This window comes from Pan troglodytes, chromosome 18 (assembly GCF_028858775.2).
Source record: "Pan troglodytes isolate AG18354 chromosome 18, NHGRI_mPanTro3-v2.0_pri, whole genome shotgun sequence".
Taxonomy (NCBI): Eukaryota; Metazoa; Chordata; class Mammalia; order Primates; family Hominidae; genus Pan; species Pan troglodytes.
Genome location: NC_072416.2, coordinates 72,514,466 through 72,530,117, shown reverse-complemented (window position 1 = coordinate 72,530,117; position 15,652 = coordinate 72,514,466). Strand labels below are relative to the sequence as shown.

The window sequence follows — 15,652 nt, the reverse complement described above, 5'->3', positions numbered from 1 at the left end:
AGATTGCACCCCTCTGGTGTGCGGTTACCTCTTGCCTATCTTTAATTCATGGCTGGAGGGTTGGGATGAGCTTCCCAGGAAAGGAAAGAACTCCCCTGGGGTCTTGCCCAGTTCCTGCTCACCAGAAGGACCATAGCCGAGGTCCTCCTCCCAGGGCCCGGGGCTGGGGAGCAGAAGCCATCAGTGGGCTCGGAGGACACTGTCCCAGCCAGGACACAGCCATCGGTCACTAATCTGCAGCACTGGAATGTCCGCGGGCCAATCAGCGGGGTCTCTGGGGGCTCCCCAAGGGTGCTAATAATCCCACAATGATTAGCAGGGGCTGCGGGTCAGTGCACGCCACTCTGCCTGCTGTCGGGGGCGGGCTGGCCAGGCCGAGGCCGGAGCAGGCAGGCATCCCCCGGAGTTGTCTCTTTTCATGCCAGTGCCAACAGGAGGCTGTTTGGACACACTGATTACTCACTCACCAGCCTCCCTCTTTTGTCCACCAGCCCAGCCTGACTCCTGGAGATTGTGAATAGCTCCATCCAGCCTGAGAAACAAGCCGGGTGGCTGAGCCAGGCTGTGCACCGAGCGCCTGACGGGCCCAACAGACCCATGCTGCATCCAGAGACCTCCCCTGGCTGGGGGCATCTCCTGGCTGTGCTCCTGGCCCTCCTTGGCACCACCTGGGCAGAGGTGTGGCCACCCCAGCTGCAGGAGCAGGCTCCGATGGCCGGAGGTAAGGGACACCTGGTGAGGAGGTAGGTGGAGGCACCATTACGAGCTCTGAGGAGTGGCTGCTAGGAGACTTCTGGAAGCCCGGTCCCAGGCCTGAGCCCCAGGCCGTGCGGGTGGTTTAATGAGGAAGCCCTGGGACAGCCCGGGGGCGGTCAGGGGTGGATGCTGGACTGGGGAGGCAGGAGGAGGAAGGAGGGCCAGGGCTGGGGTCAAGGAGGAACGCCCGAGGAACGCTGTGGCTGGGGCCTGGAGAAACTCAGTGGCCCAGAGGAGCCCCAGACAGGGGCCTGCTGGGAGCCAGGGCTGGCCCCGCTACACCCAGCCCCCACCGCTGTTCCCTCCCACCACCCCAACCCCAGCACTCAGCCCACGCCTGCTGTACCTGGTCTCTCTCTCAGCCTCGCTCCATTGCTATGCCCCACGTCCCCTGCACCCACCACACTCCTCTCCCATCTTGTTTTCCAAGGGCAGGGACACATGCTTATTTTGCCGTGTGTTGGGTTCAGGTCCCCCCATCCTCGGGCTGCCTGACCTTCTGTCTCCACCCCAGCCCTGAACAGGAAGGAGAGTTTCTTGCTCCTCTCCCTGCACAACCGCCTGCGCAGCTGGGTCCAGCCCCCTGCGGCTGACATGCGGAGGCTGGTGAGTACCCGACCCAGCTGGGCTCTGCCAGGGGGGTGGCCGGAGGCGCGGACCCCAGAGGGCGGCTCAGGAGGCCACGCCTGTCCAGGTGCCCTTCCACTTGACCAGGGTGGGCAGGCACAGCCAGCCACCTTGTCCCTGAGGGACGGAGGCCCTGGTTGCTGGGGGTCTCTGCAGTTTCTTAACCCCCCACCCTCAGTTCAGGAGGTCGGGCCCCTTGGCTCCCACTCGCCTGAAGGGCAGGACCTTGGGCCTTCCCTGGCATCTTGTTGCCACAGAGACCAGGAGCCACAGGAGGAGCCGGATCCCCTCCTCCAGGGAAGGGGAGCTTCACGAGGAGCCCTGCAGGATGGGCGGCCGGGCCAGGGAGGGAGAAGGTGGTGCTGGGCTGGGGAGGGGCTTCTGTGCGGCAAGGGCCCGGCGCCTCCTCCTGAGCTTATCTGAGCCACTAGGACGGGCCTTGCCCGTGTTCTCTGCTCACTCACTCGTCCACATTTTCCACATTTTCAGCAGGGGCCGGGGGTCGGGGGTATAGAGTTCCCCACCAGCCTGGCTGGGGCTGCGGGGTTGGGACTGTCATCTGGAGGCTCAGAAACGCTGCCCCCCATTGTCTGGGACCCCAGCAGCCCCAGCCCATGTTAGCAGGCCAGGGAGCCAGGGCAGGGTGGTGGGGGCGGGAGGGTTCCCCATGGCTGCTTCCCATGAACTCCTCCAAGGCAGGCGGCCACGGTGGCGACCTTGAGCACTCTAGGGTCAGTTTCCCAGGAGGTGGGGGTGGGGTGGCTAAATGCGGGGGGTCGCTTCTCCCCCATTCCCAGCCCTCAGTGGCTCTGCCTCTCCTCAGGCTCAGACCCTGGGCAACCAGGGGTGCTCCCAGCTGTGACCTCCGTAGTTGGGTACTCCTGCCTGGGACCCCAGGAGGGGTTGCGGTGGTCGTTGGCTGGCAGCTGGCACCCTTTCCAGGGCCCTTTTGTCAAAGTCCTAGAAAACTTCATTTCCGTAAAGGTGCAAATGGAGCTCCATGGCTCAGCCTCCCTCGTGGCCCGGCCCCGAGCACCCTCCGGGCCTCTAGGGCTCCAGGGCACCCCTTCTTTGGACACAGTGGAGACTGAAGGTCTTGTGGGGGTGGAGGGCTGCTGAGGGACCCCGGGGAGCCCCCAGCTCCTGGCCCCAGCCTTCATCAGAGGTAAAACCCCAATGGACATTAGTGCAGGATGAAGTTGGCTTGGGGTGCAGCCCCGAGGGGCCCCCCTCCCTGCATCCACTCAGTGCTTGTGAGTCCTATCCTGCAGGCACCTCCCTGCTCCGTTTACAGATGAGCTCAGGGAGTCTCGGGAGATCAGGGGACTGCACCAAGTCACCCAGGGGTGGTGATTGCCAGGCCCCTTGTTTAAGAAGAGGGAGGGGGCGGGGTCAGCTGTGCGTGGTGGGGAGCATATGAGGCCAGGCTCCTGGGGGCAGGAGACTAGGGCAGAGAGGCGTGGCTGTAGGGCTTTTTGCATCACAGGAGGGCAGCATGGCCGGGTGGGAGCAGTGGAGCCTTTCTGACAATGGCCAGGGCCCAAACACGGAACCAGTCTGCAACACGTGGGCACTGCTCACATGACCAGATGGGAGAAAGACAGCAGGAGCGGGTCCCACTGCCTGGGCAGGGCCGAAGGATGCCCACGACAGGATTTGGAGATGGAGGCTCAGTCGTGAGAGGAGCTGGGCTCCTCCTGGAGGGACATCAGACAACACCAGTGCTTCCTCCAGCAGGACTCCTCATCCGGTGCTCTCTTTGCCACCTGACCTGGCACCCGGTGGATGCTCAGAGATGGCAAGGGAGTTGAATCTTTGAGGCCTGGCCCAGCAGTCAAAGGCCTCCCACAGATGTCTGTTTGTGCTGCCCCCAGGACTGGAGTGACAGCCTGGCCCAACTGGCTCAAGCCAGGGCAGCCCTCTGTGGAACCCCAACCCCGAGCCTGGCGTCCGGCCTGTGGCGCACCCTGCAAGTGGGCTGGAACATGCAGCTGCTGCCCGCGGGCTTGGCGTCCTTTGTCGAAGTGGTCAGCCTATGGTTTGCAGAGGGGCAGCGGTACAGCCACGCGGCAGGAGAGTGTGCTCGCAACGCCACCTGCACCCACTACACGCAGGTGAGTGTGCTGCAGGTGAGGCCAGCGTGCCAGCTCCCAGATACAGACTTCCACTGGGCCATCTCAGAAGAGGCTACAGTTTGTCCTAAATGTTGGGATTCCTTTTCCTCCCATTGGTTTAGTTTTACTTTTTTTTTTTTGATACGGAGTCTTGCTCTGTTGCACAGGCTAGAGTGCAGTGGCGTGATCTCGGCTCACTGCAACCTCCGCCTCCTGGGCTCAAGTGATTCTTGTACTTCAGCCTCCTGACTAGCTGGGACTACAGGCATGTGCCACCAGGCCTGGCTAATGGCTTTATACTTTTAGTAGAGATGGGGTTTTACCATGTTGGCCAGGTTGGTCTTGAACTCCTGGCCTCAAGTGATCCACCCACCTCAGCCTCCCAAAGTGCTGGGATTACAGGCATGAGCCATTGTGCCTCGCCACATTTTTTTCTTTTTTTGGAGACATGGTCTCACTCTGTCACCCCAGGCTGGAGTGCGGTGGCGTGATCTCAGCTCACTGCAACCTCCGTCTCCTAGATTCAAGCGATTCTTGTGCCTCAGCCTCACAAGTAGCTGGGATTACAGGTGTGCGCCTCTACACCCAGCTCATTTTTTTGTATTTTTAGTAGAGACAGGGTTTCACCATGTTGGCCAGGCTGGTCTCGAACTCCTGACCTCAAATGATCTGCCTGCCTCAGCCTCCCAAAGTGCTGGGATTACAGGCGTGAGCCACCATGCCTGGCCTAAGCCACTTTTTTTCAATCTGAAATATAAATAATTTCAAACATAAACGTATTTATTTATTTATTTGAGACGAAGTCTTGTTCTGTCACCCAGGATGGAGTGCAATGGCTTGATCTCGGTTCTCTAGAACCTCTGCCCCCCAGATTCAAGTGACTGTCCTGCCTCAGCCTCCCAAGTAGCTGGGACTACAGGCACGAGCCACCACACCCCACTAATTTTTGTATTTTTAGTAGAGATAGGGTTTCACCATGTTGGCCAGGCTGGGTCTCAAACTCCTGACCTCAAGTGATCCACCTGCGTGGGCCTCCCAAAGTGCTGGGATTACACGTGTGAGACACCGCACCCAGCCTCAAACATAAATTTAAAACGGCCCCACTCTTACCCACTACCTAGGTTTAGAAGATGCTACTAAACTAAAGCCCTGCTCCTCCCCTTTTCCCGCTGTCCCTCCCTGGAGGGAATCTTCCCAAAGTTCAGGAGCATCACTGCCAAGCAAGTTTCCATTTTTTCTCTTCATTCAACAAATATTTGTTGAGGGTCTTCTACACACACCTGGCGCTCTTCAGATGCACTGAAAAACACAAGCAAAATCCCAGGAAATATTTAATACCTCCACTACCTGTGCAAGTGGGTTGTGCATGTTTAAATATTACACAAGGCTGGGTGCGGTGGCTCACGCCTGTAATCCCAGCACTTTGGGAGGCCAAGGTGGCAGGATTGCCTGAGCCCGGGAGTTCGAGACCAGCCTGGGCCACATGGCAAAAACCTGCCTCTACAAAAAAATACATAAATTACCCAGGTGTGATGGTGTGTACCTGTAGTTCCAGCTACTTGGGAGGCTGAGGTAGGAGAATTGCTCGAGCCTGGGAGGTGAAGATTGCAGTGAGCTGAGATTGCGCCATTGCACTCCAGCCTGGGCAGCAGGAGTAAAACCCTGGCTCAGAAAAAAAAAGAACATGTGCCCCTACAACTAGGTGTTGCAAAGTGCTTACACCAACTGTGCAGACCACCAAACCAGTTCCCACTTCCCGAAGATCTTCTGGCTCCTTAATTTTTTTTTTTTTTTTTTTTGAGACGGAGTCTTGCTCTGTCGCGCAGGCTACTGTGCAGTGGCGCGATCTCGGCTCACTGCAAGCTCTGCCTCCTGGGTTCACACCATTCTCCTGCCTCAGCCTCCCTATTAGCTGGGACTGCAGGCACATGCCACCACACCTGGCTATTTTTTTGTATTTTGTTTAGTAGAGACAGGGTTTCACCATATTAGCCAGGGTGGTCTTGATCTCCTGACCTCATGATCCACCTGCCTCGGCCTCCCAGAGTGCTGGGATTACAGGTGTGAGCCACTGTGCCCAGCCTTGGTTCCTTAAGTTTTGTCAGACTCAAAGGTGTGAAAAACCTAACTCTGTTTTGTTGTTGGTGGTTGTTTTTTGTTTGTTTTGTTTTTGTTTTTGTTTTTTTGATTCAGAGTCTTGCTCTGTTGCCCAGGCCAGAGTGCAGTGGTGCGATCACAGCTCACTACAACCTCCACCTCCCCAGTTCAAGAGATTCTCCTGCGTCAGCCTCCTGAGTAGCTGGGATTACGGGTGCCTGCCACCACACCTGGCTAATTTTTGTATTTTTAGTACTCCTGACGTCAGGTAATCCACCTGCCTCGGCCTCCCAAACTGTTGGGATTACAGGCTTGAGTCACCACGCCCAGCCTCTATTATTGTTTCTAATTTTCTTGATGTGAATGTTTAGATCATTAATTTTAAATCTTTTTTTGTTTCTACTATATACATTTAAAGCTATAAATTTCCCTTTAAACGATTTCAGCTGCATCCAATAAGTTTTGATGTTTTTTTCTATTTCCAATCATGATGTTGTTTTTGTTTGTTTTGAGACAGGGTCTGGCTCTATCGCCCAGGCTGGAGTGCAGTGGTGCAATCTCAGCTCACTGCAGCCTCAATTTCCTGGGCTCAGGTGATCTTCTCACCTCAGGTCCAGAGTAGCTGGGACTACAGGTGTGTGCCACCATGCCTGGCTAATTTTTTGTATTTGTAATAGAGACGGGGTTTTGCCATGTTGGCCAGGCTGATCTTAAACTTCTGAACTCACATGATCCACCCAACTCAGCCTCCCAAAGTGCTGGGATTACAGATGTGAGCCACCACACCTGGCCATGATGTTGTTTTAGATTTTGAAGTGTATCTTTAAGTTTCTAAACTATGTTATCTTCTCTATTTACTTGTAAATTATTTACTTTAAATTTCATTGCATTGAATTCATAGAATGTGGCCTGTAGGATGTGCTGATTCTTTGCTATTTGTTGCAACTTGCTTAGTGGTCTAATGTGTGGTCCTCCTTTGTGGTTTGCAAAAGTCCCATGCATTCCTAAAAACGATACATATTCTTTAAGTGTTGGATACATGTATATGATCACATGTTCACATCTGCCTGCTACAAGCCAGTCTTGTACATGTCATTTTTAGTCTCTACTGGAGAGTTTGTTTCACTCTTCTTATATATTGCCCATTTGTGCTATTTCCAAACTGTTGCTGATTCTAAGACTTTAAACTGGTTTGCAGACCTGTATCCATTAGCTTTTATTGCATGACATACTACCCCAAAATTTAGCAGCTTACGATTCTGCAGGTCAGCCACTTGGGTTGGGCTCAGCAGGGAGGTTTTCTGGTCTTGGCTGGGCCCACTCATACACCTGCAATCAACTAGGGGGCTGGCTGGGAGCTGGCTGTGCAAAAAGGCCTCTAATGGTTCATCTGTGTTCCATGAGGCCTTCCAAACTCCATCAGGCTATACTGAGTTTGTTCATGTGGTGACTGAGCATGGTTCTATGAGAATGAGTGGAAATGGCAAGGTCTCTTAAGGCCTAGGTTCAAAATCGGCTCAGTATCACTTCTGTGGCATTCTGGTGGCCAAACCAGTTACAGAGCCAGCCAGATTCAAGGAGCAAGGAAAGAGACACCTCTCTTTGCTGCAAAAAGCTGCAGAGTCACATTTAAAGGAGTGGCCTAGTGCAAGAAATGAATGGTTGTGGTCACCATGCAGTCACAAGGCCCTTGATGTTCCAGTCTTTTTTTGGCTACTCCCCTCCACCCATCAACAATCTCCCCTCATTTCAGGTACCTCCCCTCTCCATCCCCCTCTCAACTAAGAAAGCCTTCCTAGGCCGGGCACGGTGGCTCACACCTATAATCCCAGCACTTTGGGAGGCCGAGGCAAGCAGTTCACCTGAGGTCGGGAGTTCAAGACCAGCCTGACCAACATGGAGAAGCCCTGTCTCTACTAAAAATACAAAAAAATTAACCGGGCATGGTGGCAGTCGCCTGTAACCCTAGCTACTCGGGAGGCTGAGGCAGGAGAATCACATGAACCCAGGAGGTAGAGGTTGTGGTGAGCCAAGATCAGGCCATTGCACTCCAGCCTGGGCAACAAGAGCAAAACTCCACCTCAAAAATAAATAAATAAATAAATAAATAAATAAGCCTTCCTGAACTATTCCCACCCACGCTTCTACCCCTGCTCGGGACAGCTGCTGCTCCTGAGCCCTCGAGGAGGTAAGGGAGCCCTCTGTTCACCTGGATGATAGCGAAAGCTGTGTCCCCCTCCCCAGGGGTGGTTCACAATAGGGTTTCTGATCCCCTGTGTCTCCTGTAGCTCGTGTGGGCCACCTCAAGCCAGCTGGGCTGTGGGCGGCACCTGTGCTCTGCAGGCCAGACAGCGATAGAAGCCTTTGTCTGTGCCTACTCCCCCGGGTAAGCCCTGCTATACCCTCTGCTGGGATGTCTGGGAGACAGGGAGGGGTGCTTTCACCGAGGGTGAGATTCCCACACATCCACCCGAAAGTAGAGTCCCTGATGCCTTGCTCTGCACCCTTGGTGGGAGAGGGGAGGAGAGGAAAGGCAGAGGGTGCTAAAGATTCTGGCCACGCAGAAGGTGCTGCTCTGCGGATGTCCCTTCCTGGATACTGGTCCTGGTATCAGGGAGTTTGTCCAGGATTGGTTTGGAGGCCATCTCTTCTCTCCCAGGGAATCTCCCTATCTCACCCAGCTCCCTGACTCCCTGGCCTGGCCGCAGGAGCTGAAGGGGCCAGGGGGGCAGGCAGCAGGGCCCTGCCACTGCCTTGCCCAAGGCCAGGCCCTCCCACACCCTGTGGTGCCTGCTCGTCCTCACAGAGGCAACTGGGAGGTCAACGGGAAGACAATCGTCCCCTATAAGAAGGGTGCCTGGTGTTCGCTCTGCACAGCCAGTGTCTCAGGCTGCTTCAAAGCCTGGGACCATGCAGGGGGGCTCTGTGGTGAGTGCATGAGGGCTCAGTCTGGTGACCCTGGGGTGGGGGTGGTAGCATCCTACTGGGCTGTCCCAGAAGCCCTGGCCCTTAGCACCCAGGGAGGCTCCTGCCCGGCCTGCTGGGAGGAGACCCTTTTCTCAGAGTCCCCTCCTCCTCTGACCAGAGGTCCCCAGGAATCCTTGTCGCATGAGCTGCCAGAACCATGGACGTCTCAACATCAGCACCTGCCACTGCCACTGTCCCCCTGGCTACACGGGCAGATACTGCCAAGGTGAGGGCACTGGAGCCTGGGTGTGCCCAGCCCTGCTCTCGTGGCAGGTCCTAGGGCTGCTACACTTCCTGAGAGTCTCAAGGGTGTCAGAGGTGCTGACTGTGTACTCCCTGAGTCTGCCCACTGCATACATTCTTTCAACAAGCATTCACTGAGCACTAGCTGTTTGCCAGACCCTGAGCTGTGCAGGAGATTCAAAGTGAAATCAGGTTCAGCCCCTTAGGCTCTGGGAGGAGGACAGAATTAGGACCCAGAAGTGGATTCTTGCCCTACTGCCCCTCTACCCTAACCCACTCTGTGACCATGGGCAGGTCACCTCCCAAACTCCAATATGCCTCACTCTGCAATGGGGACCAAACCAAAGACACCAGGCGTGCCAGCAATCGGAAGCCTTGGTGGGTTCTGTCTCTGGGAGGGGTATTCTTGCTGTGGTTGGCATTCCCTGGATGTTCGAGGCCTTTGGGGGGCAGCGTGGGGTCCAGAAGGCTGGGGGCTGAGCCTCTGCCCCACTGCCCTGCCCTGGCAGTGAGGTGCAGCCTGCAGTGTGTGCACGGCCGGTTCCGGGAGGAGGAGTGCTCGTGCGTCTGTGACATCGGCTACGGGGGAGCCCAGTGTGCCAGTGAGTCCTGCCCCAGGGCCCCCAAAGAGCCAGCTCCTCTCAAGACCCCCCTTCAATGGGGCATCAGCTCCCAGGAGCCCGCCGTGTGCCTCTCTTTCCAACTCATTCAGTGACAACACGTTGAGATCTTGAAACTGGCCACAGCATGGATATTTACACCAAAGAAATTGGCAAATGCTATAAACCAGGGATTTTTTTTTCTTTTGAGAGAGAGCAAGCTCAATATTCCAACTTACCAGCTCACTCCTGACCCTCACCACCCACTCTTTTGGAGCAGGTGGCCAGAGGAAGGGGCACCCTGAGCTTAGCTCCCCGGCAGGGCAGGAAAGGGCAGGGATTCTGAAGTCCACACACAAACTCAGGCTCCCCTACCCCAGCCAAGGTGCATTTTCCCTTCCACACCTGTGACCTGAGGATCGACGGAGACTGCTTCATGGTGTCTTCAGAGGCAGACACCTATTACAGAGCCAGGATGAAATGTCAGGTGACAGTCACCCCTAGCTTCCTAGGAACCCCCTAGGGCCTCAAGTGAGGGTCTTAATGCAGGGACCCTGGAGTGAGAGGTGGTTCCTTCAATGTCTCTGACCTCACCCTATTCATCAGCATAAAGCAGGGGTCGTGGACTCCAAGGCTCATAGAAGCCAGGAGGTCACTTATTGACCTGAGGGGCCAAGGTCAAGACCAACCTCTATCTAAGGGAGTTCCAGCCACTGGTTGCCTTGCAGGAATGCAAGGTCAGGGTGGCCAGAGCTCGGGGTTGTTCAAGAAAACCAGCAACCCACACTTCCACTGGCAACTCTCAAAACCACAATTAATTACTGGGGTTGGCAATCAACTCGGATATATTTAAGACACTGTGCAGGTGAAACAGAACCTCCTCAGGGGCCAGACCTTGCCTGGGCTTGTGGGCTGCTGGTCGCGCCCCTGTGCACAGGGAGAAGAGAAGCAGACGGGAGCAGAAGGGACCCCTGCTCTTGGAAGGGAGGCTGTGCGGGCTGGGGGTGATGATAGCCCGGCCAGCACACACACATGGCATCTTAGGCCATGGGCAGGGGTGGCAGGAAGGGGCAGCCTGGGCTCTGGGAGCCTTGCCTGTGTGACCCAGGGTGGGGTTACAGAGGAAAGGCGGGGTGCTGGCCCAGATCAAGAGCCAGAAAGTGCAGGACATCCTTGCCTTCTATCTGGGCCACCTGGAGACCACCAACGAGGTGATTGACAGTGACTTCGAGACCAGGAACTTCTGGATCGGTGAGTGCCCAGCTGATTGAGGGTATGGTGAGTAAGGGGTTGTGATGCCCCACCCTGCTGCAGGAACCCTGGGCCATGGCGGCTGCCAGCAGATGGCAAGGGTGTGTTGAGGGCCTGGAGCCCAGAGCGGGGCCAGCTGCTCACCCCCTTTCCCGGGGAGGGCCCAGGTAGGGAGCACATGGGGGCTGCCAGCGCTGGGAAGAGGGGCCAGAAAGGCAGCTGGCAGCAGACTCCAGGGTCTGAGTGGGCCAACCTTGACTACCCCGGCCCAGGGCTCACCTACAAGACCGCCAAGGACTCCTTCCGCTGGGCCACAGGGGAGCACCAGGCCTTCACCAGTTTTGCCTTTGGGCAGCCTGACAACCACGGGTAAGTGTGGGGTGCCTCCCTCCCCTGGGCATCCTTCTCACTTGGGCCTGCCTGGTGGAGCCCCCCATCCCGCTGCCTGGCTGGGCCCTTTGAGGGTCTGATCCTTCCCTGGTGCCTGCCCAGGTGCCAGAGAGTTGTGGGCACAGCTGGTGTGGGCCGGTGGTGGGGTGAGGGAGATGCAAGCCGGAAGGCACGTCACGTGGGGGAGAGAGGGACCCAGGAAGCCTCCATCCATCTGTCCATCCCCAGTGTCCCCTGGCTGTGACTCCATCCCTCCAATTCTCATCCACTCACCCCTCCCTCTGCATGCCCTCTGCCTGCATCAGTTACACTGATGCCAGCATTCCTTAGCTGTCACCCACCTGCACTCATTCACAATACAACCCTGCACCTGCAGACCCACCAGCCATCCTGTAGCAAGAACCCTCTGGTCACGTGGCCCCACCCTGCTCTTCAAAGCCCAGCAATGCCCAGGGCCAGGGTGGAGGTGGTCCGGCTGCGAGGCCACCAAGGGCTCCAGCGATTTCAGCCAGCCCTCCTTGCCAGCAGCCGGCCTGTGCCCCTGACCTGTTGCCTGGAGGAAGTCTAGGCCTTGTTGGGTTCCCAGGTGTACCTCTCAAGTGGGCTGTCTATTCCAGTCCCCACCATCCCCACAGGCTGGTGTGGCTGAGTGCTGCCATGGGGTAGGCAGAGCTGTTACCCCAGGAAGGGGCTTCCCTGAGAAGTGGAGCAGGGCTGGGGGCTTGGGGACGGGCCTGGCTCCCAGCAGCCCCATCGGCAGGTGGGGGCACTGGAGCCCCTGAGATGCAGGGTCCTGATGGGTGGAGGGCTTAGGCCTCTCCCGGATCCCTGACTTCACTCTTGCCTCCTGAGCGCCACACCCTGGCCTGCAGGTTTGGCAACTGCGTGGAGCTGCAGGCTTCAGCTGCCTTCAACTGGAACGACCAGCGCTGCAAAACCCGAAACCGTTACATCTGCCAGTTTGGTGAGGGACTTCCTGAGGCTCCCCTTCTCTGATCCCTGACCTTGGGGGTGCTGCTGACCCGGTCCAGCCTGCAAGGGTATCTAGGTGGCAGGTTCAGGGTGGGTCTGGGCACACGGGGCCATAGAGGATGCCCTGTTGATGGCCTTGTACCTGTGGGCTCCTGAGCCCAGAGGGGCAACGACGGGCCCAGCTTCATACAGCAAGGCCATGCAGGAAGGACTAGAGCTACAGCTCTGCAGGGGATTTCTCCAAGGACCCTCTCCTGTCATGAAAGCTGCTGCCTGGGAACCTGTTGGGTTCCTTGGTGTTCCCGGGAGCCCCATGAACTGTGGTGGAGGCAGAGGTGAAAACTAGCATGGCACCAGCTCCCAGCAGCCTCTGCTAGGAAGGCCTGGAGCGCCACAGGGACCACGGCCATGGGCACTTCCAGACCGAGTGCAGCAGGGCTGCCATCTTGGGACTGCCTGGGCTGCCACCGAGCCCTGCTCTCTTCTGCTTCCTTCCAGCCCAGGAGCACATCTCCCTGTGGGGCCTAGGGTCCTGAGGCCTGACCACATGGCTCCCTCGCCTGCCCTGGGAGCACCGGCTCTGCTTACCTGTCTGCCCACCTTTCTGGAACAAGGTTCCACCTGTCTGGAACAAGGTTAAGACCACATGCCTCATGTCCAAAGAGGTCTCAGACCTTGCACAATGCCAGAAGTTGGGCAGAGAGAGGCAGGGAGGCCAGTGAGGGCCAGGGAGTGAGTGTTAGAAGAAGCTGGGGCCCTTCGCCTGCTTTTGATTGGGAAGATGGGCTTCAATTAGATGCCGAAGGAGAGGACCCCGCCAGTGGTCCAAAAAGGCTGCTCTCTTCCACCTGGCCCAGACCCTGTGGGGCAGCGGAGCTTCCCTGTGGCATGAACCCCACAGGGTATTAAATTATGAATCAGCTGAACCTGTGCATGCTCATTTCAAAGGGAAATTCAGATGATCCAGGATGACCCTGGAGAGACCAGAGGGGGCCTGAGGCTTCACTGCAGCGGCCTCCACCCACCTATTCCCTTTCCTGGTCACCTTCATGGTCCAGGACACTCTGTGGAAGTTCTGGGTCTCCCCAGTAAGAGGAAGACCAGACTCTGCCTCAGTGAGGGGCAGTTCTCATGGCTGGGGCCCAGGCAGGCAGGGTATTAATAGAAGTTGCTCTGAATGTCTGGGAGACGACGCGTGTGTGTTGCCCCCACCGGCGGAGTGTCATCGCACCAGGGCCAATGGTAGTCAGAGCCTGTGCAGTCCCGCTCCCTCACCCAGCTCCTCAGACATCACCCACAAGGGGTTATCACTATCCCAGTTTACAGCGGAAGAAATGAAGGCAGAGAGATTGAGTAACTTGCATAACATCATACAGCTGGGAGTCAAACCCAGTGAGTCTGGCTGTCATTTATTTATTTTTTTTCTTTTCTTTTCTTTTCTTTTTTTTTTTTTTGAGACGGAGTCTCGCTCTGTCGCCCAGGCTGGAGTGCAGTGGCACGATCTCGGCTCACTGCAAGCTCCGTCTCCCAGGTTCATGCCATTGTCCTGCCTCAGCCTCCCGAGTAGCTGGGACTACAGACGCCTGCCACCACGCCCGGCTAATTTTTTTTTTTCGTATTTTTAGTAGAGACGGGGTTTCACCGTGTTACCCAGGATGGTATCGATCTCCCGACCTCGTGATCCACCCGCCTCGGCCTCCCAAAGTGCTGGGATGACAGGCGTGAGCCACCGTGCCCGGCCCTATTTTTTTTCTTTTTTTGAGACAGAGTCTCGCTTTGTCATACAGGCTGGAGTGCAGGGGTGCAATCAGGGTTCACTGCAGCCTCGAACTCCCAGGCTCAAGCGATCCTCCTGCCTCAGCCTCCCAAGTAGCTGGAACCACAGGTCCGCACCACCACGCCCCGCTATTTTTTGTGTTTTTTGTAGGGACGGGGTTGCACCATGTCGCTCAGGCTGGTCTCGAACTCCCGTGCTCAAGCGATCCGCCATCCTGGGCCTCTCAAAGTGCTGGGGTTACAGGCATGCAGCCCCGCGCCGGCCCAGTCTTTCCCTCTCCCACTGCTTTCCAGGGCTTCGCCTGTCTAACCGGGCGCGGGCAGTTGTCCTGTGTCCTGGCTCAGCGCGGACCTACGCAGGGTGATCACACAGATGCCCCCAGCTCTCTCTACCTCCCGCGAAGGCGCTGAGCCCCCTGATCCCTGCCCGGGCACTGGCACAAGGTCGCCTGCGAGCGCCAGGCCTTCCTGCCCGGTGGGAGACGGGCGGGCCCTCTCTCCGGCTCGGTCTGGTTCCCGGGTCAGCCAGCAGCCGCGCCTCTCCTCCCAGACCCGGGACCCGCCCCTTGGCCGGGGCCGCGGCCGCAGCGCCCGGAGGGGCCGCCCTGCGCATGCCCGCGGGAGGTGGGTGACCCGGGCGCGCGCTGCCCGAGGCCGGGGGGCGGTGGGGACAGCACAGGCGGGGCGGCCGAGCCGAGACCTTCCCACCCCGCCCCACGCCTGGTTGGGGACCTGACGCGCCGTCGTGAGTGGGGCGGGTGCAGGTGTCCCTGGGGGCCGGGGGCAGACACTGGTGCGGGACGACCTGCTCCCGAGGGGGTCCGCAGGCCACACCCAGAGAAACTGGGGCGCCTCCAGTCACCGCCGCGGTCCGCCCCGCCCGAGGCTTTGACCCCCTGAATCAGCGTCGGGGCAGGGATCCGCGTGGGGTGGAAGAGGCTGGGAAACTGGGGAGTCCCGGGCCTCCTCTGGAGCCGCCCGCCCTTGGCTGGCTGGTCCTTCTCTTCCGCGGCTCCCGCCGGGCTGGGCCCTGGGCCGCCCTCACTCCCTCCCCTCTGCAGCCTCCCTTGCGTTTGTCATTCACTCTGCCAGGCTCTCCTTCTGCCTCCGCATGCCCAACGATCGGGAGAAAAACACGGACCATGACATCAAAAGGGCTTGGCAAAGGAATCGTGATTATTGTGATACAAGATTCTGCACCTCAAAGGGGATCCCTGTAGTGAGTTTTGGAAAACGTACAAAGCCTGACTTACAATATGCCTGTTATCTGTGGCGTTTCATCTGGGGAACTTACTTTTCCTTGATAGGGTAAACTATTCTCATCCAGAGTATGTCCCTCAGTCTGTAAAAGTCCATGGTGCCCTACATCTATTAGGGGAGTGAGGAAGGGCAGTGGGCATTGGATCTGCTTCTTTGAAAGCCCCCACCTGTGTTTAGCTTCTGTTAGAGGCCTTTGAACCAGAGCAACTCCATCTTGAGTAGGCGCTGGGTAAAATGAGGCTGAGACCTACTGGGCTGTGTTCCCAGGCGGTTGAGGCATTCTAAGTCACAGGATGAGATGAGAGGTCGGCACAAGCAGTAAAGAAGCCGCGGCCAAAACCCACCAAAACCAAGATGGTGATGCGAATGACCTCTGGTCGTCCTCACTGCTACACTCCCACCAGCGCCAAGACAGCTTACAAATGCCATGGCAACGCCAGAATGTTACCCTATATGGTCTAAAAAGGGGAGGCATGAATAATCCACCCCTTCTTTAGCATATAATCAATAAATAACCATAAAAATGAGCAACCAGCAGCCCTTGGGGCTGCTCTATGGAGTAGCCGTTGTTTTATTTCTTTACTTTTTTTTTTTTCAGAG

The 15,652-nt window shown here is 57.2% G+C and overlaps 1 protein-coding gene and 1 long non-coding RNA gene across 4 annotated transcripts; both read left to right on the top strand.

Annotated features, from left to right (window-relative positions):
• The first annotated feature begins 491 nt into the window (after nt 1–491).
• Nucleotides 492–12,942, top strand: LOC107968882 (C-type lectin domain family 18 member A). 3 transcript variants are annotated; one of them, XM_024349945.3, is made up of 12 exons: nt 492–721; nt 1,271–1,362; nt 3,258–3,497; nt 7,883–7,980; nt 8,401–8,522; nt 8,680–8,787; nt 9,314–9,406; nt 9,784–9,890; nt 10,603–10,654; nt 10,927–11,023; nt 11,897–12,008; nt 12,515–12,942. In XM_024349945.3, exons 1-12 carry the CDS (start codon nt 598–600, stop codon nt 12,542–12,544), a joined length of 1,275 nt encoding a protein of 424 aa, XP_024205713.2. In that variant the 5' UTR covers nt 492–597; the 3' UTR covers nt 12,545–12,942. The 3 variants fall into 3 exon arrangements, with proteins under 3 accessions (XP_024205713.2, XP_024205711.2, XP_024205710.2); XM_024349943.3 differs by having other exon boundaries at nt 10,525–10,654; nt 11,917–12,008; XM_024349942.3 differs by having other exon boundaries at nt 10,525–10,654.
• A 1,400-nt stretch (nt 12,943–14,342) lies between these two features.
• LOC134808769 (uncharacterized) lies at nt 14,343–15,058 on the top strand. The gene is made up of 2 exons (XR_010152453.1): nt 14,343–14,416; nt 14,885–15,058. It is a non-coding gene; the product is annotated as an uncharacterized LOC134808769 (long non-coding RNA).
• Nucleotides 15,059–15,652: the final 594 nt, after the last annotated feature.

Bases quoted from the DNA above. Each gene is read 5' to 3' on its own strand.
- LOC107968882 (XM_024349942.3), top strand. From the start codon at position 598: ATGCTGCATCCAGAGACCTCCCCTGGCTGGGGGCATCTCCTGGCTGTG. The intron at 7,981-8,400 runs GTAAGCCCTGCT...TCGTCCTCACAG, and splicing joins GTCTGTGCCTACTCCCCCGG to AGGCAACTGGGAGGTCAACG. The intron at 10,655-10,926 runs GTGAGTGCCCAG...ACCCCGGCCCAG, and splicing joins GACCAGGAACTTCTGGATCG to GGCTCACCTACAAGACCGCC.